Source organism: Giraffa tippelskirchi, chromosome 14 (genome assembly GCF_054371585.1).
Source record: "Giraffa tippelskirchi isolate mGirTip1 chromosome 14, T2T-mGirTip1v1.2.pri, whole genome shotgun sequence".
NCBI lineage: Eukaryota > Metazoa > Chordata > Mammalia > Artiodactyla > Giraffidae > Giraffa > Giraffa tippelskirchi.
In genome coordinates this window covers 52,805,757-52,819,458 of record NC_137288.1, presented here as the reverse complement: position 1 = coordinate 52,819,458, position 13,702 = coordinate 52,805,757, and the positions used below count along the sequence as shown (strand labels likewise).

Genomic DNA, 13,702 nt, shown 5'->3' with positions numbered 1-13,702 from the left:
AACACTGTATTACTAAGCAAGTTCTCATTTCCACAAGACAAAAGAGATTGTGTATTTTTCATGGATTGGAGGTGAAGATTGCTTTCTGCAGCCATACATGTTTTTCTCCTCCCTTGACCACCCCTGGCTAGAAACGGCAACCTTACTACACCCAATGTGTTACCGTCCTTGTCCTTACGTGTCCACACCCTGAGTTGCTGTCTGGCTGATGCTGAGAGTTCCTCTCTCGTGGGATATTGTGCTGTTTAATCCCCTGACATGGTGCCTGCATATAACGCAGGCCCCAGAAACTTCATCATTGTCATTAGCTTCCTTATCACGAGAGGGAGAAGTCTCTTTACCTGTATCCTCAAGATCTATTCTGTTGGTAATAAGCATTAATACTGAACATTTCCTGGTGAACAAGTGATTTTACTGATTCTGCTGAGCTTTAAGTACCAACTGGTAGAAAGACACCTGATCCTTAACGCTGACCTGGCACAAGAAGCTCTTCACAGTCACACAAAATCACAGCTGCGGACTCCAAGTGTTTTCCCGTAACCTTGACCGCTACATGATGCAAAATACAAACCACCAGAGCCACAGGTGTGGCTCGGTCATCCAAGACAACGGCCTAACAGAACACTTTCACGAACGAGAACCCTCTTGGCCAACAGTGGGCCGGAAGCACCTGCATAGCAACAGCCAGGGGCTTACCTTTTCTTCATCACCAGCACGACCCCGAGAAATATGATCACAAACAGCAGGATGCCAGCGATGACCCCCGCAATCTTGACTGTGTGGTCTGTTTGCTTCTCGGGTTCTGGGACTGGTTTTGGAGTGGCGGCTCCTGCAGGAGGCGGGGAGACAAGAAAAGAGACATGGGGGGTAAGGGAGAATAAAAACGTAAGCTTTTTAAATTTTCGCTGCCTTTAACAGAGTCGTAAGACTTATCGGAGCCGGCAGACAGACGGGCTCTGATTTTTTTCAGCAGCTTTCACAGGCGCTGAAAGGGGTGTAATTGTTCTCATTGTTCTTCCATATTTCACTAAACCCCAACACAAGTTGGAAAGCACACCCACGCCTGACCCTTTTATGAGAGACTCTTCTCAAACACAGTTTTTAAAATATTTTTATTATCTCTATGGGCTCCTTGATCTTTCTGCCTTTTTAAAAACTTGCTAACAACACAACAGACATCCTCAGCCTTTATCCAAACTTGATTTGCTGGAACATTTCCCCCAATTATTTTTCATAAATGAAGCAGTAATTCCATAACATATTAGCCCAAACACCTGGAGAGTGGAGATAAGCTCACTTACTGTGCATTTTACCAGCAATTGTTTTTTTAACACAATAGAGATATTCCCCCCTCCCCCCTCCCCCCTCCCCCCATCGCCCCGCCTTTGAAAAGCTAAATCTAGGTCACATCTGGTAGGCAAAGACTCCTTCTAAGCAATTTATTCACAAAGGGGGAAGCAGCCGATGATCACACTACTGTCGCCCACATTTGGTATCTGTTTAAATGAGATAACCAGGGCCTGCCAGTGGCTACTGTCTTAGCTCTCCCATTTCCCAAACACCGTCTGTCCTGTTTACACTATAATGCAATGGAATGTCAAATCTGTGTCTGATGAAATATCCATTACCTCTGCTAAATGAGCTCAGGATGAAAAATATAAGGATTCTAACGTTCTATTCACTAAACAGAATCCACTTTCTGAGGGCTTCTCCCTTTTTCATCAGAACACGACAGCCCTCAGCGTCTGAGCTATCATGTCCCCCTCCCTACTGATACAGCTCATTGGGAAAGTGGGGATTTTATGTCCAAATCTCCCATGTTAGAATTTTCTTCTTGTTGGTAAAAACAAAATTAACACTGACTCTTGGTACCAGCCCTTTCTACCCTTCCACTGGGTTTTGCATTTATGGTTCATCTGATTCTTGAAAAACTGAACCATCCTTGTGTTCTATGCGCTCCACACGGGGCTTGGTCTGAGTCACAGCAGGGAAGTCAGGGGCCAGATTATAACTTGCCATCTGTTTCCATTGAGAACGTATAAACGCTTATTTAGAAAGTTATTCATATTAAGATTTTATACGAGACTCTGGACCCTGAACGTGGCTGTGGCCATCAGACAGATGGAACTGGTCAAGATCAGAGAAACACAAGGCAGGAGACACCATAGCCTGAGGTTCCACCCATGTGTTCTTTCCAATCCAATCGACAGTAGCAAAGAGAGTAGTCGTGATGCAAAAATCACACCTTATTAATACAAGCCCTTCTGGATAGAATGACTCTTTACAGGACATTTTTATTTCTGACCACTTCAGGGAGATGTCCTGCTATTCTGTTTGAAAGAATGTCCCTTGAACAGGTGTTAGATGAACCTTGAAGATATTACTGTTACCATTTTTTATTGTAATAACATCTGAAGTATACATCCCAATACTGGAATACACAGCCAAGTGGTAGATTTGGAGGATAGTACTTCTTTAACTAAACTGCTAAGAAAAATTTTAAGTTAAAATGTGTATGTTTTCAAAGATGAATAATAGGTGAAAACAGCCATCCATGTAAAAATAACATAGCTCAAATTCACGAAAACTGACAAAAAGCCCAGTGGTTTTCAATTTTGATTTTTTTAATCTAATTTGAAAACTTAAAAAAAAAAATCTAATTGGTTTTATTCTTTCAAATGCTGGCACACTGGGAGCCATTCCATCTATCTCACTAGAGACAGATTACAAGTTCTCCAGGTATACTTCCTCCCATCCAAGTACTAACCAGGCCAGACCCTGCTTCGCTTCTGAGATCAGACGAGATCGGGTGTGTTCAGGGTGGTATAGTGTAGAATACGTTCTAAACAAATGATTCTCTAAGTTTTTTGTAGCTAAATTATGCCAATAAATACTCATGGAATAAATTATTTAGAAAAACTGGATATGGCTTAAAATTTAAATATAAACAATTATAAAGATTAAACTCACACATTGTAAACACTCCATGAGAGAAGAGTTGGTCATCTTAATGGTCACACGTCTGCTTCTGTTAACTAAACAACTAGTCACATTGTGCTTTAGCCTCTTCTCTAAGCTCCGTGACCCCTTATCCCCTGTAGGAAACAGGCCAGTGCACTGCTGTGCAGCCAGCGAAGCTCAGCATCCTCGCTCGTTAGCACTTACTCAACTTGTATCACATTGCAGGCCAAGAAAATGCAATGTTCAGCCTCCACAGGACACAGGGGCAAGGTGATCATGGCAGGAATTGTGCAAAATGGGGGAGCAACTCCAAAAGGGCGAGGAGAGCTGCCCTGTAGGTTTGCCCACACAGACACCAGCTTACTACCTGGGTGAAGGGGCTGAGTCAGGGGTCTGGGTTTACAACTATCCTGGAGAAGCGTCAACATAAACACAAGCTGGGCTGAAATAAATCACAACCCCAGGACAATCTCATGGAAGTGTGTCATTAACTGCAGTTTCCCTCGGGGACACACCATCCCTGCCTTCTCCGTGCTCTGCCCTCCATCCTGCCTGAAACGGACCTCCTTCTGTCCTTCCCCCTCAGGACGTTCTTCTCTCCCCTTTTTCCCTTTGGAAACCTGTGGCTGTGACCTGTCAGTCAGCCACAGACAGCCTGTGACAGAATGTGGTTGCAGTTGGTAGCTTGTTTCTTTCTCCCTGGGGCTTCCCTGGTAGCTCAGTTGGTTAAGAATCCACCTGCAATGCAGGAGACCCCGGTTCGATTCCTGGGTCAGGAAGATCTGCTGCAGAAGGGATAGGCTACCCACTCCAGTATTCTTGGGCTTCCCTTGTGGCTCAGCTGGTAAAGAATCTGCCTGCAATGTGGGAGACCTGGGTTCAATCCCTGGGTTGGGAAGATCCCCTGAAGAACGGTAAAGGCTACCCACTCCAGTATTCTGGCCTGGAGAATTCCATGGACTAAATAGTCCATGGGGTTGCAAAGAGTCAGATGGGACTGAGCTACTTTCACTTCACTCACTTCTTTTCCCCTTACCCAAATCTACGAATGTAACAGTGTAACTTACAAACTGCTTGGCAAGAGGTTTTTTTTTTAAACAATATTTTCCCCTTGTCTTGTTATTTTCGTTCCAGGTTTCTAATGTTACAACCTTTCATTTCTTTTTTTTTCTTGGTATAAATTCAAATTCTTCATGGAAAGGCATTTTTTTTTTTTTCTCTTCTACTGTGTATTCCGCTTAGAGGTTACTACACGTGTCTGCACGTGTAGCTCCTTTTGAAGAGAATAAATTCAAATGTATGCATCTAAAAGTGTGCATTATGTGGGCTTGGCCATAGTCACTAAAATGATAAATATGCTAAATATTTCAGGGGGAAGGAGGGTGAATATCACCTCCACGGATGTGCAGGCTGCTGACTCCTAGTGACACCTCCAGGTGTACTGTTCTAATGACCAAGAAGAGCTTTTCAAAAAAAAAAAAAGGATGGTGTTCCAGTGAACCTGCATTATTTAAGGTTTCAGAAATAACATCCAATGTGAAAAAAATTTCAAAAGAAAAGGAGTGATTATCCACGACAGTGGTTGGTTGGTTTTCAACTTGGCAGGAACCAATCTGTCTTGGCCCAGTGTTGGATGCTAAATTCAGTAACAGAAGCTTGCCAGGTTGAGAACTGGATGTACTCAGCCATTGGCTCTAGGGTCTGGGCCCAGTTCTGACCACTACACAGACCGTACAAACTTCCCCTGGAGGCCCACGATGCCAGCCCAGCAGGATATGAAGTAGGTGTTGGGCATACAGTGGAGAAATCTAGACTTGGGGCAAACATTTGGGGGTTGCCAGGTGATACTTAAAGCCATGAGACTGCAGGAGGGTGCCTGGGGGGTGAACCAAGAGGCTGGGTCACAAGGAGGGCCAGTAATAGGGACAAAAAGGAGCTGCTGATCGAGGGTTGGGGGGAGGAAATCAGTGTGATATGGAACCAGAGAGGAGTGTGGGGATTCAGGGAAACTGCTCTTTTTTAAGATAGGAGAAATTAGGGCATTTTGAATGGTGATGCTTCTGGTCCCCTGGAGGGGAAAAAGTTGATGAGGCAGGAGGGAAAGGAGATGCCTGTTGGAGCAACGACCTTGACGGGACAGGAAGGGATGGGCCTGGAGAGAGGTAAGGGGATGAGGGCCTAGGGGAAGATGGGGGAGCTGGACACCAGGGCTTTATGAGAAAAAGGGTCTCGTGAGACGAATCCTGGTGATCTCAAAGCAGGTGGCGATGGAGATGGGGGGCTGTGGTGGTGCTGGGAGTTTATCCAGCAGCACAGAGCTGGCCCCCTCCTCCCTCCTCATAACCAGAAGAAGAAGGAGAAGGGAAGAGGAGGAGAAAAGGCAGAGGGTGACATGGCTCCTAGCTGCATCCAAAGTGATCCATGAGCCATCAGAGGCGGGAGCGTCCCTGGGACGGACACGGGACGGACGCTTGCTCGACCCATCCCCAGGACGCAGCCAAGCCTGGTTTTCAGTCTCAAATAAACAACTCCTCTCGTGCTCCAGGTCCTATAACGAGGCCCTGCAGGACACTCAAGATGAATGAGACGAGTGACTGTTCACTTTTCCCTGCCAGACATGAGAGGCTGAGAGGTGCCATGTCTGAGCTTCAGATCCCAACTGGAGGAGAGGACATTCCACATGGAGAGCAGTGAAGGCTACTGCCTCCCTGGGCCAGGGGCCTCAGTGTCTGGTCCAAGGGGGCGACTGGAACCACAAAGATGCAGGGACTCATGAAAGGCACCCGCTGGCCACACACAGGCCCTCTGGCCTTAGAGCCAGGCACTGAATGTCAGCACCGCTCATGGAAACACCTGGCCTGCTTCCTGGCAGCAGAACTGGTGCTCAGCTTCAATGCCTGCACTGAATTCAAACCACAACATACTTCATTCTTACAACGTGCAAGACCAAATACCAAAATTCCACTATGGTATTTGGGGTTGGGGGGAGAGAGAAAAGGGTCAGCAACAACCATCATGGGAAGGTGCTGAAAAGAGAAACAGGAGGCTGAGAAACCTTATGAGAAAAAATGAAATGGAAACATGTGAGAATATTGTTTCTCAGAGTGTGTTTCAAAGAGCACTGGTCCTCAGAGATATTCTAAAACATCGAGAAAACCTCAGCCACTCTGGACTAGCATTTTATGACTTTATGGAATAGAGAATCTATTTCAATTAATTTTCATAGTATTTTTTTCACCTTTCACAGAGATCTTTTCGTTTTCTTAAAAATAGCAACACCCAGTTTTAAAGATTATTGTAGTTCACTCAAGTCTTATTGCTCAGAAAATTAGAATTCCTTGTCATCTGTCTTTGGTTTTTCCAGCTGTACCTTGATATTATTGTATATAATCATGAAATATCTCCAAGATTTTTCATTTAAATTACACATCATTGTTTCTCTTTCTGGGAATGCAAAGTCAATCAGTACCCCTGGAATAATCTCTGTTCACATTTTATGTATTGTTTGTAACCTGATTATGCTTTTGAATTTATAACTCTTCCCTTGAACCTAATTTCCACTGCAGGGCGCACAGAGCATGTACGACGTACAAGTAATAATCAGAAACATAATTTTTCATATAAAACTGAGATGCTGGATTGTTTGATATATACCGTCTCTAAAAAATTAATCTACTTTTTTATTTTTGTTCTAATTTCATGACAGTTACTGCTCTCATTGATTGATGGGTCTACATCCTGTGGGTAAGATGATCTATCAAATCCTGATCACTTATTCTCTGGGCACTAGAAGTTTCCAGAGAATTATGAGTGCTATTACTGGTCTGATGAAATGGCTTTATTTCTTCCATTTGCATTTCTCAAATCATGGTCAAGTAATAAAATGAGTGAACTGCTTGTCAATAAGATGACATCAGCTGTGTTCACCTTTCATACAAACTGAATAATCAATAAAGGGAATGTGAGTGGGTGATTTTGAGGATGTTATCAGTTAAGAGTGTATATTTCTAACAGCTTGTTTGAAACTAAACTTTGAAGGCATTAAGACAAAACTCCATCTTGGGCTGAATGATAGTCACCTAACACCAGGTCAGTTTACCTCCCTACCCAATCTCTAAAAATTAAAAACACACTGTATTTTCTTCATCTCTCTTCCCACTGCCATAGACCTGGTTTATTTCTCTTCTGTATTTTGTACTTGTCTCCCAGGGAGACATCCTGTCCAGCCTCTTACACACTGATTTTCTTAAAGAACAGGCCTAATCAGCTCACTCTTTCATTTAAAAAACAAAACAAAAACCCAAAAGCCTCCAAATGATTATTTCAAAAGGCAGCTGGGCCTCCCATTAGCTGACTCCCAACTCTTTTCCTAACTTTATGCTTCTTCTCTTTTGACTTTCCTACATCCACCTGTGCTCCAACCAAACAGAGATGGCCAGTCCTCTCCTCCCCCCTCTAGCTCCACAGCCAACATCTCCCTTCTCAGGACCTTTGCTGCTGCTCCGTGGATCCATCCCCTCTCACACACTATAGATTCATAGAAGGCCTCTGAAGCCCTATTCGTCTTTCAAAGGCCAGTGAGCCCAGCACCGTCCCTGTGGCTTTGCAGGAAGTATTCTCTCTCCTACTGAACTGCTGTAGCACCTCCTCCTTATCACCCCTCTTGACTATTTCAACTGCAAGTTCCATTATTTTGGTAAGTCCTTTATATTACATCTTAACATAAGTTCCTTGGGACAAAGCTGGTTTTATAGTTTTTAGTCTTCACATGACCTGGCCCAGCATATTATTATGTGTCTGAAGTTCATGCTGAATCAAAGCTCTCTCACAATAAATCTCACTTTAGTTTTTCTGTCTTTCTCATTTTCACTCTTTTCATAGCCAGCCTATTCTTTTTCCATTTGCACTAGAGTTCCCAGACATAGGGCGATGGTATAAAAGGAAAGAAAACAGAGGAAAAACTACAAGTGTAAAGACAAGTCCTATTTTGTGGTCTTTCCTCTGCCTATTCCCAGTATTTATCGAGGGCTTACTAAGACAAATGGGGTCTGTGGCTGCCTTTAGATGACCTTCCGTGGCCATTAAGACAACACCCCAAGAAAGACAGACCATCTGAGCCTGGGCTCCAGGGACTGTGCCTGAAACAGCCAGGGCACAGGAGGTGTTCCTCAGGAGGTTGATGACAGATAAAAGTCTTTGCCAGTAAATTTACTGACCAAACTTTCATCAATGATAAAATGAGATTACTAGAAAGAAAGAGCATGAAAATAAATACTAGTGGCAAAATGTTATATTTCCAGCACCAAAGCAGTGAAATATATATCCATCAATGACGAGAAAGTTAACTGGGTACATATCAGGGAGACAGGAAATGAGTATCTGTCAACAATAAAGTGTTATGAGCTCAATACTTGTAATGATTAAGTACCTGTAGACCATTTTTCATGATCATATGTCGAATATGTTTTAGAAGTCTTTAAAGGAGCCAAAATTTATGCTGGAGGGTAATTACAATGGTCTGAGACTTTTAAGAAAGCAAAAAAGGAGAACTTTCTAAGATAATGCTACTATGATTAAAATTATTGTAAGTTTATTTAATAAAATGTTTATATCATTCCTATGACCTTACTTTAGAAGCATTTTCTAACTTCTTTGTTACTCAGAGAAGAAATCAGGTAGAAATCTGAAAATTCCCCCTTTTAAGCCTTTAAACTGGCCAAGAGACACACAAAACTCACTCTGATGTAGTGTGTGCATGTGCATATGTGTATGTAAACATACACCAATATCTAAAGAAATTATTCAAAGACATACAAGAAGTATCCACTAAACTGACAATATCACATGCTTTTTATCATGTTTCCTATGAAGTTAGACACAATCTTGAGTAAAAAACAACAAAAACCACTGCAAGGACAGTACATATGCAAAAATTCCAGATAAAAATTGGTATGCTAATATGTGTTTTGACCAAGAACTCTAACTTGAGTAAACTGTTATAATTAATAATAGACCACAATTAATAACTGCATCATTAGCAATACCAATAAGTACATTATACAGATTAAACTGAACATCAATTACAGTGCTAGGGTGATGTATGGCTTGGATGTTTACTGGAGAAAATGGGAAAACTCATCAGAGATCCTGACAGATGTGTTGAACACATGTCATTTATTAACTCCCAGGCAGGTGCCAGGCTGATTTTCAAAGATGTTTCTCAGAGATAGTCACTCACTCTTCAAAATGAAAACAACATGTGGAAGAAAACTTATGTGGCTTCACCTTCCCTTGCCAACTGCTCTATATTTTTCCAGCTTCATAGCAAGTGTCTGAAAAAGGTACTCAATGAGATCATCTATCATCCCTCTAGATAGAGTTCTGCTAAAGTGCGTCGTCTCAGGCTCCCTTGAGAACCGGCGTAACTGAAGGACGAACACGAAGAGAGGTGTTCACATCAACACCAAGGACAGTGAGGAGGGGCGATGGAGCCCCAACGGCCAGGACAACAAAGGGGAGCCTGGCGCTTTATTCCATGCACTGGGCCACAGGGAGGTGCAGAATAGGTTAGACACTGCTCTGGGCTATTACAGCTTCAAATAAAGCAGCTGTCTTTGAAAATGTGGTGCTTTTTTTTTTCATCACTAGCATCATCACCATTGTTGCCACTAGCAAGAGAATATAGCTTATATTCTGATGCACCTATATCTCAAAAGCAGGTGAGTGGGAAATACCACCCGTGGGGAGACTCATCATGGGTCTCGACATATAAGAAAATAATCAGATTCCTCCCACACTCTGGGGCTCCTGGAGACCCCAGCAGCCACATGGTATTCATGTAAATAATACCCTACCTAGCATCAAGAAAGCCATTCATTTTCTGGGAAGTTCAATTTTGCATTCAAGCTTGGGAGGAGCAGTGGCCTGGATTAATTACCATGGGCTTCTGAAAGTCCTAGGAGGCATAAACAATCCTTTATCAGGACAACAGTGAGTAACAAAGTCACGACAGAAAGTTACCAGCAACTGCCAACTCCTCTGCATTGGCCCTGACTCAGCTGGTGAAAGGCCCTTTGTATATGTCATTGTAGTAATTCTCCCACTGCCCCCACTGGGGTTAAGAAGCAGTATTCTCCATGTTTTATAGACATGGAAGCTGAGACTTGGCATTTAAGAGATTTACCCAAGAAGTCTGAACTCATGACCTTGTATCTCAAGCAGATACTTTCTGAATTAGCTGCATGGGATCCATACTTTCCCTGAGAACTGAACTATTGAATCTAGGACAGAGACTCTGAGGCCCAGATTCCTGTCTGATGTTTGAAAACGGCCCTAGGAAGAGCGCCATGTGGTTCAGAAGATGACCTAGAGTCTAAACTCCAGGGCCTTCCCTGCTCCCTCCAAGCTGGTCAAAGAGAAGCCGTGACTCTTACAATGATCCACCATTTGTCCCCAAAAGGCAGGCAGGCAAGGACAAGCAGGAGCCTTATCCTAAGTGGTTGATCATTGGCTTCAAATTTCTTTGAAGTCTGTTGCTTGATTTTTTTGAATATAGCATGTAAACATTGCCTTTTCCTCCATGATATACTGATGTTTAATACAAAGTTTTAAATGATTTACCATCAAGGAAAGTGGTACCCCCCCCCAGCCCGGTACTGCCCCCTTCTGGGGGCTTCCCTGGTGGCTCAGTAGTAAAGAATCTTCCTGTCAATGCAGGAGATGTGAGTTCAATCCCTGGGTCAGGAAGATCCCCTGGAGAAGGAAATAGCAAACCACTCCAATATTCTTGCCTGGGAAATCCCATGGACAGAGGAGCCTGGTGGGTTACAGTTTATGGGGTCGCAAACATTCAGACACAACTGAAGCGACTTAGCATGCATGCACACATGTTGTCCCTAAGCTAGAAAAGCCATGGCTTGAGAAGGAATCAGACATTCAAAGCCAAACCCAAGATTCTCTTACATGAAAACAATGACAATTCTAAAAGCAGTGCATGTGTGTGCCTGTTGCAGAGGTGGTGGTTAACAGGCTAGAATTTTAGGAGTCAATCTTTTTACAGACTCCAGGTCCCCCTGTCAGCCCTCTGGAGACACTGATATTGAACAAGTTTTGATACTGATATCATCAAAAGGTTAAATAAGATGAGGCACTTGGATTGAAAGGACTGAGCTTTTTCAACTTTCTGGACTTTCCCTTGATTCTTAATATAAGGTCAGCAGAGTATTTAAAACAATAATTCTCTCTCCAGAAAAGAGTTCTGTTTCTCAGAGCTCTACCCTTGAAGCTTGCTGGATTTGCTGCCTCAACATCTGGCTCTGTTAAGACATTGGGGGAAATTCTGACTTCTTTTCCATTCTGACTCAATATATTGGATCACACCCATAAGTACTTTAAAAACCTCTCACAAATACTCGGCATTTTACAGTATTCTAAAAAAGTTTGTTTACAAGAGAGACTAGTCCAAAGTCAGCCAAAAAGCACAGCAGTAAGACACGGCCCTTTGCCTGCAAATTCTCAACGGAATTCACTGGTTTCTTAGACATGAAGCTGTTGGAGTTCATCTTGATGCCTTCTGTTCTAAATTGTGGTGATGTTTTTCTAAGATAAGTGAAGGGCTAAAAATGAAAGTAGCACAATTGGTATCTACCAACAAGAGTCAATGAACAATTATGATGTTGTCTAGTTCCATGCTAGCCATTGAGGTAAAAGGAAGGACCTGGTAAAACAGCTATTGTCATTGAGCCTTAATAAATATTTTTAAAATATCCAAAGGGAAACTGGGTGTGGGGTATATAGGAACTGTTTTTATTATTTTCGCAATAATCTTATAAACCTAAAACTGTTCTTTGAAAAAGTTTATTTAAAAAATAAATTAAAATATCCAGGCCTTTTACATGTTTACTAACATCAAATATGAACCAATATAATTTTACTGTAAAATTGATACTATATATTCCTTATAGAAAAGGCAAGAATAATTTAACTCATTAACATAAAATCTTTCCTGCAAAATCTCTATTTTTTAAAACTACAAGCATTGTTTCCTCCCCAGTATTTTGCATCTTTTACCAAAACCTTTGTTTATTTTAAGCTCAAACCTTTACCTTCAGCATTCATTTTGGATATGCATAATGCATGGATTAATAACAAAATTAAAAGGTAGATTTCCTAAAATATAAATTTCAATTTATGCTTTTCAAGCCAGGAAACTCTGTGCCTTAAGCAAATAAAAGGCACCTAAATGCATTGCTTTAGTTTCCTTTATCACACTGCTGATGGAAAGAGAAAACACAAAAGGATACTGAAAAATTAAATTGCTATCTTGCTTTGAAAATCTTTCACATAGAAATTCCAAAGTTTATGTAGTAAAAATGGAAAAAGCAACACTATTTCAGTGCAATATATATCCTTTAAATTACATTATTTTTGAAACCAAATGCTTGACATTTGACTCAGTATTTCCTTACAAAAATGACAAGGAAAAAGGAACAGAATCTCCCATGGCAGTCCTGTATCCTCTCACCATTTTCTTGTAACTATACCATTTTATAGATGAAACTGCCACAGCGAAATGACAAATATAACACATAAAAGAACAAAAAAGGGCAATAAATCACCAGTGACACTACAGCCTATTAAAATGCATTCAGCTGGTGTTGCAGGAAGAATAAAAATCTCCCTTCACTTTACATTCTTCTATCTGAAAAGGAAAGTTTAGAATTCTCAAGCAACACTTGTAAGAGATGCTGAAATTCTAACCAAATTTCTCACATTAACTGTTCACATTGGCCTCCAAAACATACAGCACTGATACCCCTGGTCACTGTTTACTATGAAATGCCCAAGACGGGGCACGTGAATTGCTAATCCTCCAAACTGATACGATACAGAATTTGAATAAAGCCAGGACACCTCACTAGCTGGAAAACAGTAGGTCTTATTCAGCCACTATTTCCAATTATCGGCTTAATGAAGAGTTTGGCATTTTAATTCATAAGGAAGTCTAACGGAGGCATTTTCTTTGCTTAATTTTCACCCAAAATTCCCTCGAAAGGTCAAGTTGAAGCTCCTGAGACTGAAAATGTCTCTAGAATCATATAATACTACATTTTAGAGCACAACTGAGTATATGTGTATGTTAACTTAGTTCATGATGCACTTATCATATTGCAAAGAGCCTAAGACACTGGTACATTCATTGAAGTGGGATAATTACTGGACTACTTATGTCAGTCTTAACGATGAGGGTAAATGTAAGTAAAGAGTACACGTTACACTTCCTTGAATTCCCATCTCTTTTAACACAGAGCTGGTCACACATCAAGCTTTCCAAGGAGGTGAGAGGCTCTTCAATGTGACGGATGAATGAGAGAACCTCCTCTCCTAAAGCATCAACAGTGGATGCTCAGCCCTACAGCCAAGGGCTTCAGGGACTGAAACGCTGTCACTTACCTCTATCAGAATTAAATAAATGTGCTGGACGGGAGTCTGGGCATTGGAGGCCCTTGGGACACTCTGTACCTCCCTGGTCCTAGACCTGACAGCAGGGACAGGAGCTCCTTTGTGGGGGATGTTATTTTTAAAAAAGTGGTGTGGAAATTAGTTCACACCTGTAAGGCAATTACATCTTTTCTAAGTGAATCCATTCTATCAAAAAATGAGAGCTGGTCTGAGTGCCTTTCAAGTGCCCAGCTCTGAGTGACAGGTTGTGGAAAGTATAAAGAGATATAAAATACAGCCC

General features: G+C 41.9%; 1 protein-coding gene and 1 long non-coding RNA gene across 12 annotated transcripts in view; one reads left to right on the top strand and one right to left on the bottom strand.

The window, feature by feature from the left end:
* The window catches only part of PTPRM (protein tyrosine phosphatase receptor type M), a 649,319-nt gene that overhangs the window by 213,178 nt on the left and 422,439 nt on the right, over positions 1 to 13,702 (bottom strand). For 9 of the 11 annotated variants that reach the window (XM_081561596.1, XM_081561601.1, XM_081561595.1 and 6 more), the window contains one exon: positions 697 to 829. In XM_081561596.1, coding sequence (XP_081417722.1) covers positions 697 to 829 — 133 coding nt within the window. The remainder of the gene's footprint in view (positions 1 to 696; positions 830 to 13,702) is intronic. The other 2 variants (XM_081561600.1, XM_081561603.1) reach the window with 1 other exon arrangement.
* LOC145534328 (uncharacterized) lies at positions 4,606 to 8,759 on the top strand. Its single transcript, XR_014074469.1, has 2 exons — positions 4,606 to 4,741; positions 5,507 to 8,759. It is a non-coding gene; the product is annotated as an uncharacterized LOC145534328 (long non-coding RNA).